The sequence below is a fragment of the Amaranthus tricolor genome, chromosome 14, assembly GCF_026212465.1.
Source record: "Amaranthus tricolor cultivar Red isolate AtriRed21 chromosome 14, ASM2621246v1, whole genome shotgun sequence".
In the NCBI taxonomy this organism is placed as follows: Eukaryota; Viridiplantae; Streptophyta; class Magnoliopsida; order Caryophyllales; family Amaranthaceae; genus Amaranthus; species Amaranthus tricolor.
Genome location: NC_080060.1, coordinates 9,885,557 through 9,899,963, shown reverse-complemented (window position 1 = coordinate 9,899,963; position 14,407 = coordinate 9,885,557). Strand labels below are relative to the sequence as shown.

The window sequence follows — 14,407 nt, the reverse complement described above, 5'->3', positions numbered from 1 at the left end:
TTGGTTGGAAATATAATAAAGGAGTGCCTTTTTTTTTGGAAATATAAGGAAGGAATTTTTTTTTTTCCGGAAATGCATCAAGTGAAAGGACAATCACAATGAGAATCATTTCTCCTTTATGGACCTATGAAAGCAGATTCTTTGGAAACTTCATAAGTAAGCGCTGGATCAAACACATTTTCTACAAGAGTCATAGATCAATGAAATATCTAAGTTTTCCAATTTATGCCCTTTTCTTTACAAATTTCAAAATCACTAACCCCTTAATATATGCTTTAATATCTATTGATTACATTCTCTAAAAGTTATAAATTTGAAACATATATGAAATTAACATACTCTTTTCGTTTCTTTTCGAACATCCTATTTTCTTTTTGAGTATTATTCATCAACCACTTTTAATTTGTAATTTATTGTTAATCTATAAATTAAAACATACTTGATAGATGCGAGTCACCTAATAATGACGAGATCCTTAGATTTACGTAGATCGTTCTTCATATTGGAATTCATCAAAGGTTAGCTGTCATTTCAAATATATAACAGTGCAGAATATATAACAGTGCAGAATATATTTAAATATATTCAGAATTCATATAAAGAGTATTAAAGGCAAAGGACATAAATATATAAGAGTGCAGAATTCATCAAAGGTTAGCTTCCCCTATGACTGAGTATGACGTCAATGGTATCACCATCTTTGAGTTGTACCTCCTCCACTGTCATTTCAAAGGTTAGCTGTCTTCCATGACCAATAAACCTAAGATGATCAAAAGGAATACCCTCCAGCTCGGAGTATTTATCCATCAACCTACCCAAATAAGTTCCTGGAGTGACTGAGAAATAGCATTCATGTCCAGTTGGACTTCTCAATTTAAGAGTAAAACGTGGGGTTGTTATTCTCAATGAAGAGCCTGAACGAACAAAGAGAGACAATCAAAAAACCAACCAGAAAATATTACTAAAACATACAATAATATTGAACTCATATTCAATTGTCATGTGGTTGATATCATGATACACAAGAAGTTTCGTTTCATCAAAGCAGCAAACTAAAAGAATTTTGATTGCTAAAATCACAAGTTGTAGGACACTTCTACTTTCCCCAACGGTTCCAATTACTTAATGGTGGGGAAGTCATCTCATGTCCTTTTTATTTACAGCCTAAAATTGAGTTTGATAACTCAAGTAGAAGGACAATGATGATGTAAACGTATTGTTCTAAACAATGACAATCCATGAATCCAGATGTATATTGTATAAGGTTTCATGATTTCATCATATGCTAACAGATAAACTACAGAATATGTTCAATGGTCCAGTTCTATGACTAACTGCATAAAATAATCTTCTGAAACTAAATTGAATGAAGTCAAAGTTCAACTTACTCATCGTGTGAAAATTAAAGCCATCAATGACATCACCATCCTCCATACTTAGTTTGTCAGCTGTATGATTCTGAGAAATTCTTAATCCGTTGTAAACAAAGCTTATAGAGGAATGATCTTGGTGCGCAACGTCAGAAAAATATTGAACAAGCTGAGGCAGTAATAATGCATGACGTCTCACTCTATGAAATATGCCTCTCTTCTTATACATGCGGATGCATAGAGCTACATATGGTACAGCACTATTACCGTTTATACCTAAATTTTAATTGAGAAAAGAAGCAAATGAGAAAATCTTGCTGTGAAGATTAAATTGAACAAACATGGTTCAATGCAGGCATCATTTACAGTTCAAAGGGGGTCAAAATAATACAATTCAAAAAAAAACCTAAGAAAATCCCAAGCGGCATTCTCACGGAGGCTGGGAGCTCAGCGGATGGAATAATTTTTTTGGTTTGATTCATCATTACGCGGCAGTTGGACCTGCCCAATAAAACATTATGCAAACAAACTAATTGCAAATCCAATGATTTCTGTATGAATTACGTTAATTTAGGTATGTTCATGATTTGTTTTTATTGCATAACCTATATAGTAAAACTTTTTTTATTTTTCTTCAGCGTATACGTATCAAAATACAGTAATATAATTAATTTAAATGAGCATAGTTGGACCGATTTATTGCAGATATTTTACTAGACATAAACAAGGACACTTAATGGACTCAACACCTCATATTGTGTATTTCTAAAGTACTTCCCCATACAAATCTTATCAATTGTAATCTACTTTTTGGGAAAATAAATATATATTTCTAAATTATCCCCTCACAAAAAAAATACTAGTTATTTGCTGGGACATTTGACAACATGAAGGTAAGAGTTGCTATTCTGCTTCTTTCATCAGAAAACAAGGAGGACAAGAGTCTGAAAATGGATACAAAGACCTTGAAGATGAAGAATCTAGACTCTCAAGAAATATTTGGAAATGGATTCCATGGAAGGACCTATGTGTGACTGTAGCTTACTGGAAGCAACAGACTCCCTGAAAAGTCAGCAACTTGGCAAGCATGAAGACTGCTGTCATGTAATTAGGAAGTAATTTAATCCTAAAAGGGTTGGGTTATTCCCCCTACAGTGGCTGTAAATTTAGGTCGATTTGTGGTGTGAAAATTTGTGCTGGGAAGCAGGGATGTTTTTTGAAATATGTTCACCCCACTCAGAAAATGGTCCAAGCACAGAGGACCTGCAAGCTGCTCCCACTGATCCTACTGTTTCTGTTCAAAGGCATAACATAGAATATACCAAGCATCCAAGTCTTGAGCATGATGACAGCAACAATCCATGCCATGATCAAGCTACTCCAGCACAAGAGGTATACAAGAAGCCCAGAGATCACACAACATACTCAAGCAGCCAAAGTATTGACCAGCAGCCTGCTTGCGACCAGGCCACCTTGCATCTGTGCCTGAGACCTGATCACACATGCCCTGAGACAAGTCAACCCGGAATTGGCATCTTTGCACATGGGCCTAGGACCCTCCTGGTGATAATTACAGAACTCTGAAAGTGCAGCCCAAGGTGCCCCTATCAGCAGATCAACTCGAACAGCCCTCCAGTACTTAGTCTAAATTCTGCTTTCTGTTTTTAATAAGACTTGTGCTAGTCACGTTTGTAAACTAGCCGTTAACTCATAAAAAGCTATATATAGGTCCCTAGGCCTCGTGTAATGATACATTCCATAGTGATTAATCAGATTTCATTTCATTTCATTCAATTTCAAGTGCATAGCTGAGATTCTCTCTTCTTTTCATCCTTGTGTGTTTGTGTGTGTTCATCATTCAATCAACTGGAACAAAAGAGCGTGGAACGCTCCTGAGCAATAGATTGTGGAACAACTATTGTGTAACCTTCAATCTTAGGGAGTGAAACTCCAAGGTGAAGGCGTGGGAATATCCAAAAGGTGAGTGAAGCCGGAGAAAGGGAACCGACAGGTTGGCCTGAAAACCAAGAATTGGTTTCTTGGGTGGATTTTGGTGATCATATGTGTTAAGAAGAGTCAAGCAATCTGTTCCCAAGTGAAGGGGTTGATTGTATGCAAGATTGTGAATTCGAAGGACACAATCTTGGTGCATTTTTTCCCTTATTAGTAGATGAAAGGACATACCTATGGACTAGCCATTTTCCCTAATTAACTATGAAAGGCAATTCCTCATCAAATGACTGGGTGCTTAGATTTGCTTATTTTTGTTTTAAAACTTTTGATATTGTGCAGCTCCTAGTGAAAAAATCACTAAGGGGCATATTTTGAGGAATACTAAGTGAACTTGAACCTCACTTAACCCAAATAAAATTGGACAGAGAGATTAAGGGAAAGGAAGAGCTGTATCTGGTATCCACTAAGGAGGACAGTAGCCATACAACTGTATCACCTGAGCTGAGAAAACTCATAAATCAGTATAGGGATGTTTTCCCTAAAGGCCTACTACCTGGGTTACCACCTGAAGACTTACCTAACTATGCCACACAACACTCATCCTTTCAATATATATATGGGGAGAACCCCCTACTGCCACTAAACCTCATACATGTTAATCTTAATGACAGGAAGCAAAAGGATGTAGTTGAACAAGCTAAGAGTTTGCTGAAGCTGCATGAAGCAATCAAGGAGAATATCAGTAAGGCTAATGAAGGATACAAAAGAAAGCTGATAAGAAGACCAAGGGTAGAGAACCACTGAAGCTATACCAAGAAGATCAAGAATTGAGGTCAATTCTTCCCCAAGAAGGAGGAATTGAACCATGTTCATCCTACTTAGAACATGGTCCAAGCACAGAGGACCTGCAAGCTGTTCCCACTGATCCTATTGTTCCTATCCAAAGGCATAACATGGAGTATACCAAGCATCCAAGTCTTGAGCATGATATGATAAACAATTCATGCCATGATCAAGCTACTCCAGCACAAGAGGTATACGAGAAGCCCAGAGATCACACAGCATACTCAAGCAGCCAAAGTACTGACCAGCAGCCTGCTTACGACCAGGCCACCTTGCACCTGTGCTTGAGACCTGATCACACGTGCCCTGAGTCTAATCAACCTGGAACTGACATCTTTGCACATGGGCCTAGCCATCATGGGCCTAGGACTCTCCTGGTGATAACCAAAGAACTCTAAAAAGTGCAGCCCAAGATGCCCTGTCAGCAGAACAACTCGAACAGCCTTACAATACTTAGTCTAATTTTTGTTTTCTGTCTTTAATAAGACTTGTGCTAGTCACGTGTGTAAACTAGCCGTTAGTTCATAGAATGCTATATATAGGTCCCTAGGCCTCATGTAATGAAAAAATTCATTAGTGATTAATCAGATTTCATTTCATTTCATACAATTTCAAGTGCATAGCTGAGATTCTCTCCTCTTTCATCCTTGTGTGTTTGTGTGTGTTCATTATTCAATCAACTGGAACAAAAGAGCATGAAACGCTCCTGAGCAATAGATTGTGGAACAACTATTATGTAACCTTCAATCTTAGGAAGTGAAACTCCAAGGTGAAGGCGTGGGAACATCCTAAAGGTGAGTGAAGCCGGAGAAGGGAGACCCATAGGTTGGCCTGAGAACCAAGAATTGGTTTCTTGGATTGTTTTTGGTGATTGTGAGTGTGTTGAAGAGTCATGCAATCTGTCTCCAAGTGAAGGGGTTGATTGTATGCAAGGTTAGGAATCCGAAGGACACAAACTTGGTGCAAATTGGTATCAGAGCGTAAGTGACGAGAGGGCACAAGACACCATAGTTTAAGAAGAACGAGGAAAAATCGCAAAGTAGTTTCAGAGAAGACTGAGTTCTCAGCGCACACGAAAATTGGTAAAATCGTTCTAAACTTTGTATTCAGATTACATGCAATTGTTAATCTGAATAAAGGTGATTTCTAATTAGTCATTGTGATAGTTTTCATCATTCAAGTCAATTTCTAATTGATATAATCGAAGTTTTTAAAATCTGGGAAAAACGTATTCTGACGTTTTTGATTTCTGATTTTTAATTTTCTGATTAAATTGGTTTACATTGGTTTGTTTGTTGTTGTTTACATTTTGTTTTGCATCATTCAATTACGTTACTATACATTTGCATTGTTAATAAAGCATTACACGATTTTGATTTTAGAAAAAGAAGTTTGTATTCTTGCATTCTCTGGGATAACATTGATTGGCTTTTGTCTGCGAATCTTGAATCAATACAATCTGTTGTTCATCTGTGAATCTTTATTCCTTTTATGCTATAATCTCTGTGTTGATCTTGGATTTGACTATTTGTTGATTATATTGGCTATTGTGCACTGTTTGTTATCTCTGTCATAATCTGTTGTGATATTTCTTGATTTGATTGTGCTTTGTGTGCTGGTACCTAGCTGTTGAGACTTAGAACCTTTGAGTCTTATTTGTGTGTGCTGGTACATAGCTGTGAGACCTAGAACCTGTTGTGCATTGTTTGCTTGTGTGTCTTGTTTGTGTGTTGGTATCTAGCTGTTGAGACCTAGACCATGGATGTCAGGTTAAAAACCATTGAGGAGACTATATAGTATCACCCAACTCTTAGCTCAAGCTGGAATAGGCAACCAAGGAAGACCTCCTATCCACCACCATGAAGACCATGAAGATAGAACAGTCAGGATTGACATACATGATTTTAATGGCCAGTCCAACAAGCCTGAGGAGTACATAGAGTGGGAAGCAAGTTTAGATAGATACTTTGAGTATAAGAACACGATACCTGAGAGGCAATACAAGCTAGCTAAAATCAAGCTTACAAAGTTGGTTGCTATATGGCTTGAGGGTATGCAGAGACAGAGGAGAAGAGAGGATAGACCAAGGATTGAGACTTGGGATAAACTTAAGAAACATTTGAGAAGAAAGTATGTGCTGATCAACTATAGCCGTCAATTATACATCAAATGGAGTACCTTGCATCAAGGGGGAAGGAGTGTAAGTGAGTATTTCCAAGAATGGGAGAAACTGATTGTGCTTTGTGAAATAAATGATACAGAGGACCTGAAGTTAGTGAAGTTCATGGCTGGTTTGAGGGAGAACATTAGGGAACAGTTGATGACTATACCTAACCTTGACCTGCAGCTAGCCTTCAACATGGCCCAAACTATTGAGCAATCTCACACTAAAAGGAAAATGTTTAAGAACAATCAACCTAAGTCCCCTAAGAGCTTCACACCCAAGAGCAACAGCCCTAGTTCACCCAAAATGCAGAGGAAAACAAAGCAACCCCCTACGGCACCTGGAAAGGCCACTGTACCCATGAGGAAAATAGTTTGCTTCAAGTGTCATGGCCATGGACATTATAAGGATTCTTGCTAATGCTAGAGTGTTCACTGCCCAAGAATGGAAGGAAATTAGAGAAGATACTAAACGTAAAATGATGTTGGTAGCTAGGAATGGCAGAATAGAAGAAGATTGGCCTCCTGTACCTAGGGATGAACCTGATGGGTCCTATAGACTAAATGATTCAGGGGAAATGGTTGGATATGAGCATAGCACTGATGAGGAAGAGTCAAGGGAGGAAAGGAAGAGAGTTATGCCAGAGGATGATCATTATAGCCTGATCATAAGGAGGAGCCTCCACACTGTATGTGAAGGAAAAGAAAGCAATCAAAGGGAAAACATATTTCGGACTAAGTGTAGGGTAGGAAACAAAGTGTGTGACTTGATAATTGATGGTGGTAGTGAATCAAATTATGTTAGTTTAGACTTGGTTGCTGACTTGCATCTAAAGACCAGACCTCACCCACACCCTTACAAACTTAAATGGTTGGACAACAATGCTAGTGGTTCTGTGACTAAGCAGTGCCTTGTAGGGTTTGTCATAGGATCATATAAGGATAAGGTGTTATGTGATGTCTTGGAGATGAATGCTTGCCATATACTTTTGGGAAGGCCTTGGCAGTTTGATAGGAAGAGTACACACAATGGATTCACTAACACATACACAATCAGACATGAGGGAAAACTCAAAAATCTGATTCCTTTGCCACCTCATCAATCCATACCACCACCTATTAGGAATCCAGTTCATTTCATGAGCAGGAAGATTTATGAGGAGTTTAAGGGCAAGAATGAGGTCAATGTGTTGAGCAATAAGGAAGTAGATCAGAATACATGCACACCAACTGAAGTTAAACCCCTGCTGCAGCAATGTATTGATGTGTTTCTTGATGAAATAACTAAGGCACCTAAGCCATCCTTGCACTTGATCTATGGAAGAAGTGTGATAGAGAGATTAAGGGAAAGGAAGAGCTGTATCTGGTATCCACTAAGGAGGACAGTAGCCATACAACTGTATCACCTGAGCTGAGAAAACTCATGAATCAGTATAGGGATGTTTTCCCTAACGGCCTACCACCTGGGTTACCACCTGAAGACTTACCTAACTATGACACACAACACTCATCCTTTCAATATATATAAGGGGAGAACCCCCTACTGCCACTAAACCTCATACATGTTAATCTTAATGACAGCAAGCGAAAGGATGCAGTAAAACAAGCTAAGAGTTTGTTGAAGCTGCATCAAGCAATCAAGGAGAATATCAGCAAGGCTAATGAAGGATACAAAAAGAAAGCTGATAAGAAGACCAAGGGTAGAGAACCACTGAAGCTATACCAGGAAGATCAAAAATTGAGGTCAATTCTTCCCCAAGAAGGAGGAATTGAACCATGTTCATCCTACTCAGAACATGGTCCAAGCACAGAGGACCTGCAAGCTGTTCCCACTGATCCTACTGTTCCTATTCAATGGCATAACATGGAGTATACCAAGCATCCAAGTCTTGAGCATGATATGATAAACAATCCACGCCACGATCAAGCTCTCCAGCCCAACAGGTATACGAGAAGCCCAGAGATCACACAGCATACTCAAGCAGCCAAAGTACTGACCAGCAGCCTGCTTGCGACCAGGCCACCTTGCACCTGTGCCTGAGACCTGATCACACGTGCCCTGAGTCTAGTCAACCTGGAACGGGCATCTTTGCACATGGGCCTAGCCATCATGGGCCTAGGACTCTCCTGGTGATAACCACAGAACTCTAAAAAGTGCAGCCCAAGATGCCCTGTCAGCAGAACAACTCGAACAGCCTTCCAATACTTAGTCTAATTTCTGTTTTCTGTTTTTAATAAGACTTGTGCTAGTCACGTGTGTAAACTAGCCGTTAACTCATAGAAAGCTATATATAGGTCCCTAGGCCTCATGTAATGAAAAAATTCATTAGTGATTAATCGGATTTCATTTCATTTCATTCAATTTCTAGTGCATAGCTGAGATTATCTCCTCTTTCATCCTTGTTTGTTTGTGTGTGTTCATTATTCAATCAACTGGAACAAAAGAGCATGGAACGCTCCTGAGCAATAGATTGTGGAACAACTATTGTGTAACCTTCAATCTTAGGGAGTGAAACTCCAAGGTGAAGGCGTGGGAACATCCTAAAGGTGAGTGAAGCCGGAGAAGGGAGACCCACAGGTTGGCCTCAGAACCAAGAATTGGTTTCTTGGGTTGTTTTTGGTGATTGTGAGTGTGTTGAAGAGTCAAGCAATCTGTCTCCAAGTGAAGGGGCTGATTGTATGCAAGGTTGGGAATCCGAAAGACACAAACTTGGTGCAAATTGGTATCAGAGCGTAAGTGACGAGAGGGCACAAGACACCATAGTTGAAGAAGAACGAGAAAAAATCTCAAAGGAGTTTCAGAGAAGACTGAGTTCTCAGCGCACACGAAAATTGGTAAAATCGTTCCAAACTTTGTATTCAGATTACATGCAATTGTTAATCTGAATAAAGGTGATTTCTAATTAGTCATTGTGATAGTTTTCATCATTCAATTCAATTTCTAATTGATACAATCGAAGTTTTTAAAATCTAGGAAAAACATATTCTGACGTTTTTGATTTCTGATTTTCAATTTTCTGATTAAATTGGTTTACATTGGTTTGTTTGTTTGTTGTTTACATTTTGTTTTGCATCATTCAATTACATTACTATACATTTGCATTGTTAATAAAGCATTACACGATTTTGATTTCAGAAATAGAAGTTCGTATTCTTGCGTTCTCTGGGATAACATTGATTGGCTTTTGTCTGCGAATCTTGAATCAATACAATTTGTTGTTCATTTGTAAATCTTTATTCCTTCTATGCTATAATCTTTGTGTTGATCTTGCATTTGACTATTTGTTTATTATATTTGCTAATGTGCACTGTTTGTTATCTCTGTCATAATCTGCTGTGATATTTCTTGATTTGATTGTGCTTTGTGAGCTGGTACCTAGTTGTTGAGACTTAGAGCCTTTGAGTCTTATTTGTGTGTGCTTGTGTGCTGGTACATAGCTGTGAGTTGTACATTGATATTGTCACGCAGTCGAAAAAAGCAATTTAAATATTTTTAAGTTTTGGGTGTCTTGAGTCAACTTTAAGTCTTTTCGGGCATGCTATCATATTAAGGATGAGTTGTACATTGATAGGATCTTGAGTCAACTTTGACTCGGCTTTAAGTGATAAATCAAAGGGTTCTTGACTGCATTTAACGCCAACATGGCTATTCAGATGGCCACAAGAATCTCGGCTTCTACAAGTTGTTTTTCGTGCAGGGTTTTTTCTTGATGGTTTATTGTAAGCGTATTAAGATAAATGTTATAAATATAGCTTAACTAGTATAAAACCCCGTGTAATATACGAAATTCTTAATATAAAGATATAAATAATTTTCAGAAACATGTAATAATAAATATATTATATACTAAAGATGAAGTAATAAATAATAATTGTTAAAATAGGGTGATATGACATTTTTATATGTGTAATAAATTTAAATAGTTTGTTGATAAGTAAAATAAATAACAGGTTGATTAATTTTATGTCACTTAAGCCAATATCAACCAAAAAAATTCTTTCGTCTAGCGTGGCTCCAAAAGAATGACATGTGTGATTTTTTGGTTTTTTATTAAATTGTATAATGATTAGTTGAAATAATTTTTATAACTAAATCAGTCTAAATCTTAATAAATTATTTAATATCATCTAAATATTTCTTTATTTTGTTTTTAAATTTCTTTAACAGTAATTTATTAAAAGCTATATGACTAATACTTTGTTCCCTAATTTATAATTTTAAATTTGTTAATATTGATTGATTGTCAAATCTTTTATTGATGTAAACTGATCAGCTGTTTAATTTAGTTAGTTTAAATACTTCAATAGAAAAATTACAAATAGCAAGTGCTCTAGAAATTTGACACTTGGCTTTTTACAGCTTTTTAATAGATGTCATGATGATTATAATGATATTTAATTTAGTTAGTTTAAATACTCCAATAGAAAACTTTCACATGGCAAGTGTTCTAGAAATTTGACACTTGGCTTTTTACAGCTTTTTTAATAGATGTTATAATAATTATGATGATATTTAATTTAGTTAGTTTAAATACTTCAATAGAAAAATTTCACATGGCAAGTGTTCTAGAAATTTGACATTTGGCTTTTCATAGCTTTTTTAATAAATGTTATGATTATGATGATTATGATACGATTACACATTAGATTAGTTATATACTTATGTTATTACTTCCTAAAATCTCTACTCCTCTCGAATTGTAATCCCGAAATACTCTAACCCTCTCTTCTTGTCCAAAGCACAAACCACCAGCGGCTGAACCACATTGATTCCTTTGTGTTACTTTATTGTTAATTAGTTTTGCACTATTGATTCCTTAGTTATACACAATGGTTAGTTCTTGAACTAGGGTTTCTGATTTGCAATTTTCTCCAACTCTATTGAAGACTCTAATTATTGATCCTACATCTAAATTAGATGATCTAAACCACTAAAATCATCTTGCAAACAACAAAAAACTTTGAACTTCTGAGTACGTATAACAAGTAACCCAGCAATGAAATTTCTCCTGCAATGTAATGACCAAAGTTTCATTAATTTCATCAATATGTTTCGATTTTAAATCTTAATTTTTCTCAATTCGGAACCAAAACCCAGAACAGTTAACAATCAAAAAACCCTAAAGAATCACAGACTAAAAGCTTCAAAGTCAACACTAAAATCAAAACCGTTATGGAATCATCCGTGCTTTAAAACGATCAACAAGTACCTAATATTATAAATCCTTCATAAAATAAGTAACATTTCACAAAAGTACAAAAACGAATGATACCTGATTCTGAAGCAGGGGAGGCATAAATGGAATCATTATGAACCATGCGAAGTAAATATGGAGTATCCATATGCCTTAATCTTGAGCCATTAAACTCAAATCTAGTGCTTTCATAATCCACTTTCTTAATGTCGCAGTATTTAACCATCACCCATTGAAGAGGAAGATGGATCCCAATCTTAAAAAAGGTATCATTTTCGCCTTCTAAACCGATGACCTTCACTGTAATTTTCATTTTGTCTTCATTACTCATGAGATAATCTTCATCTTCATCGTCAATCGCAATTGGTGTTCTCGAAGCCCGATCCATTGTTCTTCAATAACTTTCCTTTTTCTTCAAAGTAAGGTGACGGGCTTTTGCTTTTGTGAGTGCAATAATATATGACGATTGACGAATCTATCGTCAAGAGTCTTGACATTCCTACAATTTGGCTTTTGGTTTTGTGTGTCGGTAATACTTCTTCTTATTCGGTCTAAGTGTCCCGTTTTCATTTAGGGTCAAGTCATCCTAAATATTTAATTTTTATTTTTTATTATGTAAGTTTATCATTATGCCTTTACTTGACTTATCATATTTACATTTATCCTCTAATTAAACTCAACTAATTTACCCCTCTTTTATCCTAAATAATCAATTAAACCAACCTAATCTAAACACTCCTTAATCATTCCCTCCAATTTTAATCCTAATCCTACCTACCTCTTGCCATCCCCTCCCATTATTTCTTCGTGTTCTTCTTTGTCCATTTGTTTCCTCCATTGCTAACTGCTCCTTAGAACTCTAGATTTGGGTTTGTGTTCTTCTCTGTTCTCTGATTTCCTTCTTCGTGTTCCTCTGGTTTCTTATTCTTCTCCTTCTTCTCTCTGTTGCGTTTGTCTTTGTTTTACCTTGCTCCATCTTCGTGGAAAACCCTAAATGTGTCATTAACTCACCTCTGAAGAGTCTTAACTCCCCTGATTTTTCCCCTTTCAAAATCCCCAAATCGCCTCTATCAAACCCTAAGTATTATGATGATGAGTCTTTTGACTCATATGACGATGAATGCTCATCAGTTGAGACAGATCCAAAGTGGGCCAGAGAACTAGACTCTGAGGTGAACCCATTTACACCCCTGAGTCTCAACTTTATCATGATCGTGATTGATGTTGTTCTCTCTAACACTGATTGTGAGGATGAAGATTGGCTTGACAAACTTTGGCCATTTTCGAGTATGTTTCTGTTCCAGTGGTTGTGTTCTAGCAGATTATGATTTTTGTGTTTTAGGGTTTTTCGATGCATTTGTTTCAGTTGCTCAATGATCTTCAAGTGAGAGCAACTTTTTTTGCCACTAAAAAAAACGAACAAAAATTAGGGGTTTGGATTGTTTTCCTTAACTTCAAGCGCAAACATATTCATTTTTTGCTCAATTAGATTCTTGAAATACGTCTTTACACTTCACTACTCATGTCAAAATTTTAAATTTTTTTTATTGTCATTGCTAATCTTGAACAAAAATCTGCATTATAAAATTTTCTCCAAGACTAAAAATGTTCTTACTCTAAATATAAAATGTAAATCTAATACCTTATCAACAAGGGTAAATATTTGAATGAAAACAAAATAAAATTACATTCGTGATGCAATAACTTATCTATAAAGTGCACTGTGCATCATTCATCTAATTTCCCATGGTTAATAGAAGTACAAGTTACCACTGGTCAAAACTCAAACAAAAGATAGCCACCCTATGAAGTAAAGGTTTGGGCAAGAATCTGACCTAGTGATTTACTATAAAAACCAACGTAAAATCCTATGAAGATACACCTTCAATATGAAATATGATTAGACCCATTATAATTATTGTCTACCTATGCATGAAATTATGTTAAAAAAAAGGTAAACAATGAAAATGAGGGTGAATGTTGAAGGATATGGAATCGATCTATAAACATGTAACGGCCCGTTTGGTTGATGGTAATAAAGTAATGAGAATGAAATGTTGTGATGGTAATAGTAATGAAGGAATGGATATGAGAATTGGTAATGAAGATTTTTTTTGTTTGGTGTGCATGACTAAAGAATGATAATGGAAGATAATATTCCATTGATTGCATTTGGTTGTTAGTAATAAAAAATGGTAATGACTCTTAATTCAATTATTGTATATTTGTATCTAAAACCATTATTGTATCTAAATTATTTTATGGTTTGAGAGAGTGAGGGGAAAACAGGGAAAATCTATGCTTAAGAGAGAAAGGAAGAAATGACTGAGAAAAAATTTTCAGCTCGAAACAACATTACCTTATTTTATTACCACAGTAATATTTCATTACCATTACAGCCTAATACCAGGTTGTTTGATAGTAATAAAAATAGCTCTTTTTGGTAATTTCATTACCTTATTTTATTATAATCCATTACCATTGAAGGCATTCAAACAACCAAATTTTTTATTACTTAATTTTATTACCATTACCGCCCTCTAATACCATGTACCAAACGGACCGACTTTTTTTTTAATTATTTAGAATTAATTTAAGTTATTGATTTTGTGCCTCAAGGCTACAATTTGGACCATCGGTTTGCCTTAATATACTAATGTTTACTTAATAAATTAAAAAAATTCTTGGAAATTCTACGTAGTAATCCTAATGTTTTAGGTTTTCTACGTGGCAACCAAAATTTTTAAAAAATTCACGCGTTAACCCTGAGGTTTATCAATTTCTTCCACCGTGACCTTCTTGCACAGAATACGTTAGCGAACGTTAAATTCGAAATTTAAAAGCTGTTGTACGCATATTTATACGACTTACAAATTCAAATTC

The 14,407-nt window shown here is 36.0% G+C and overlaps 1 protein-coding gene across 1 annotated transcript; it reads right to left on the bottom strand.

The window, feature by feature from the left end:
* Positions 1-508: 508 nt before the first annotated feature.
* On the bottom strand, positions 509-12,030 carry LOC130799473 (uncharacterized). The gene is made up of 3 exons (XM_057662577.1): positions 11,603-12,030; positions 1,389-1,646; positions 509-914 (listed from the first exon to the last, which is right to left on the bottom strand). Exons 1-3 carry the CDS (start codon positions 11,910-11,912, stop codon positions 655-657), a joined length of 828 nt encoding a protein of 275 aa, XP_057518560.1. The 5' UTR covers positions 11,913-12,030; the 3' UTR covers positions 509-654.
* Positions 12,031-14,407: the final 2,377 nt, after the last annotated feature.

What these genes read in the sequence shown, in the direction of transcription:
- LOC130799473 (XM_057662577.1), bottom strand. Translation starts at nt 11,912, where the DNA reads ATGGATCGGGCTTCGAGAACACCAATTGCGATTGACGATGAAGATGAA. An exon ending in CTCCCCTGCTTCAGAATCAG is followed by an intron (nt 1,647 to 11,602) that starts GTATCATTCGTT and finishes ATTAAAATTTAG; the next exon opens with GTATAAACGGTAATAGTGCT. An exon ending in CTTTAATTTTCACACGATGA is followed by an intron (nt 915 to 1,388) that starts GTAAGTTGAACT and finishes TTGTTCGTTCAG; the next exon opens with GCTCTTCATTGAGAATAACA.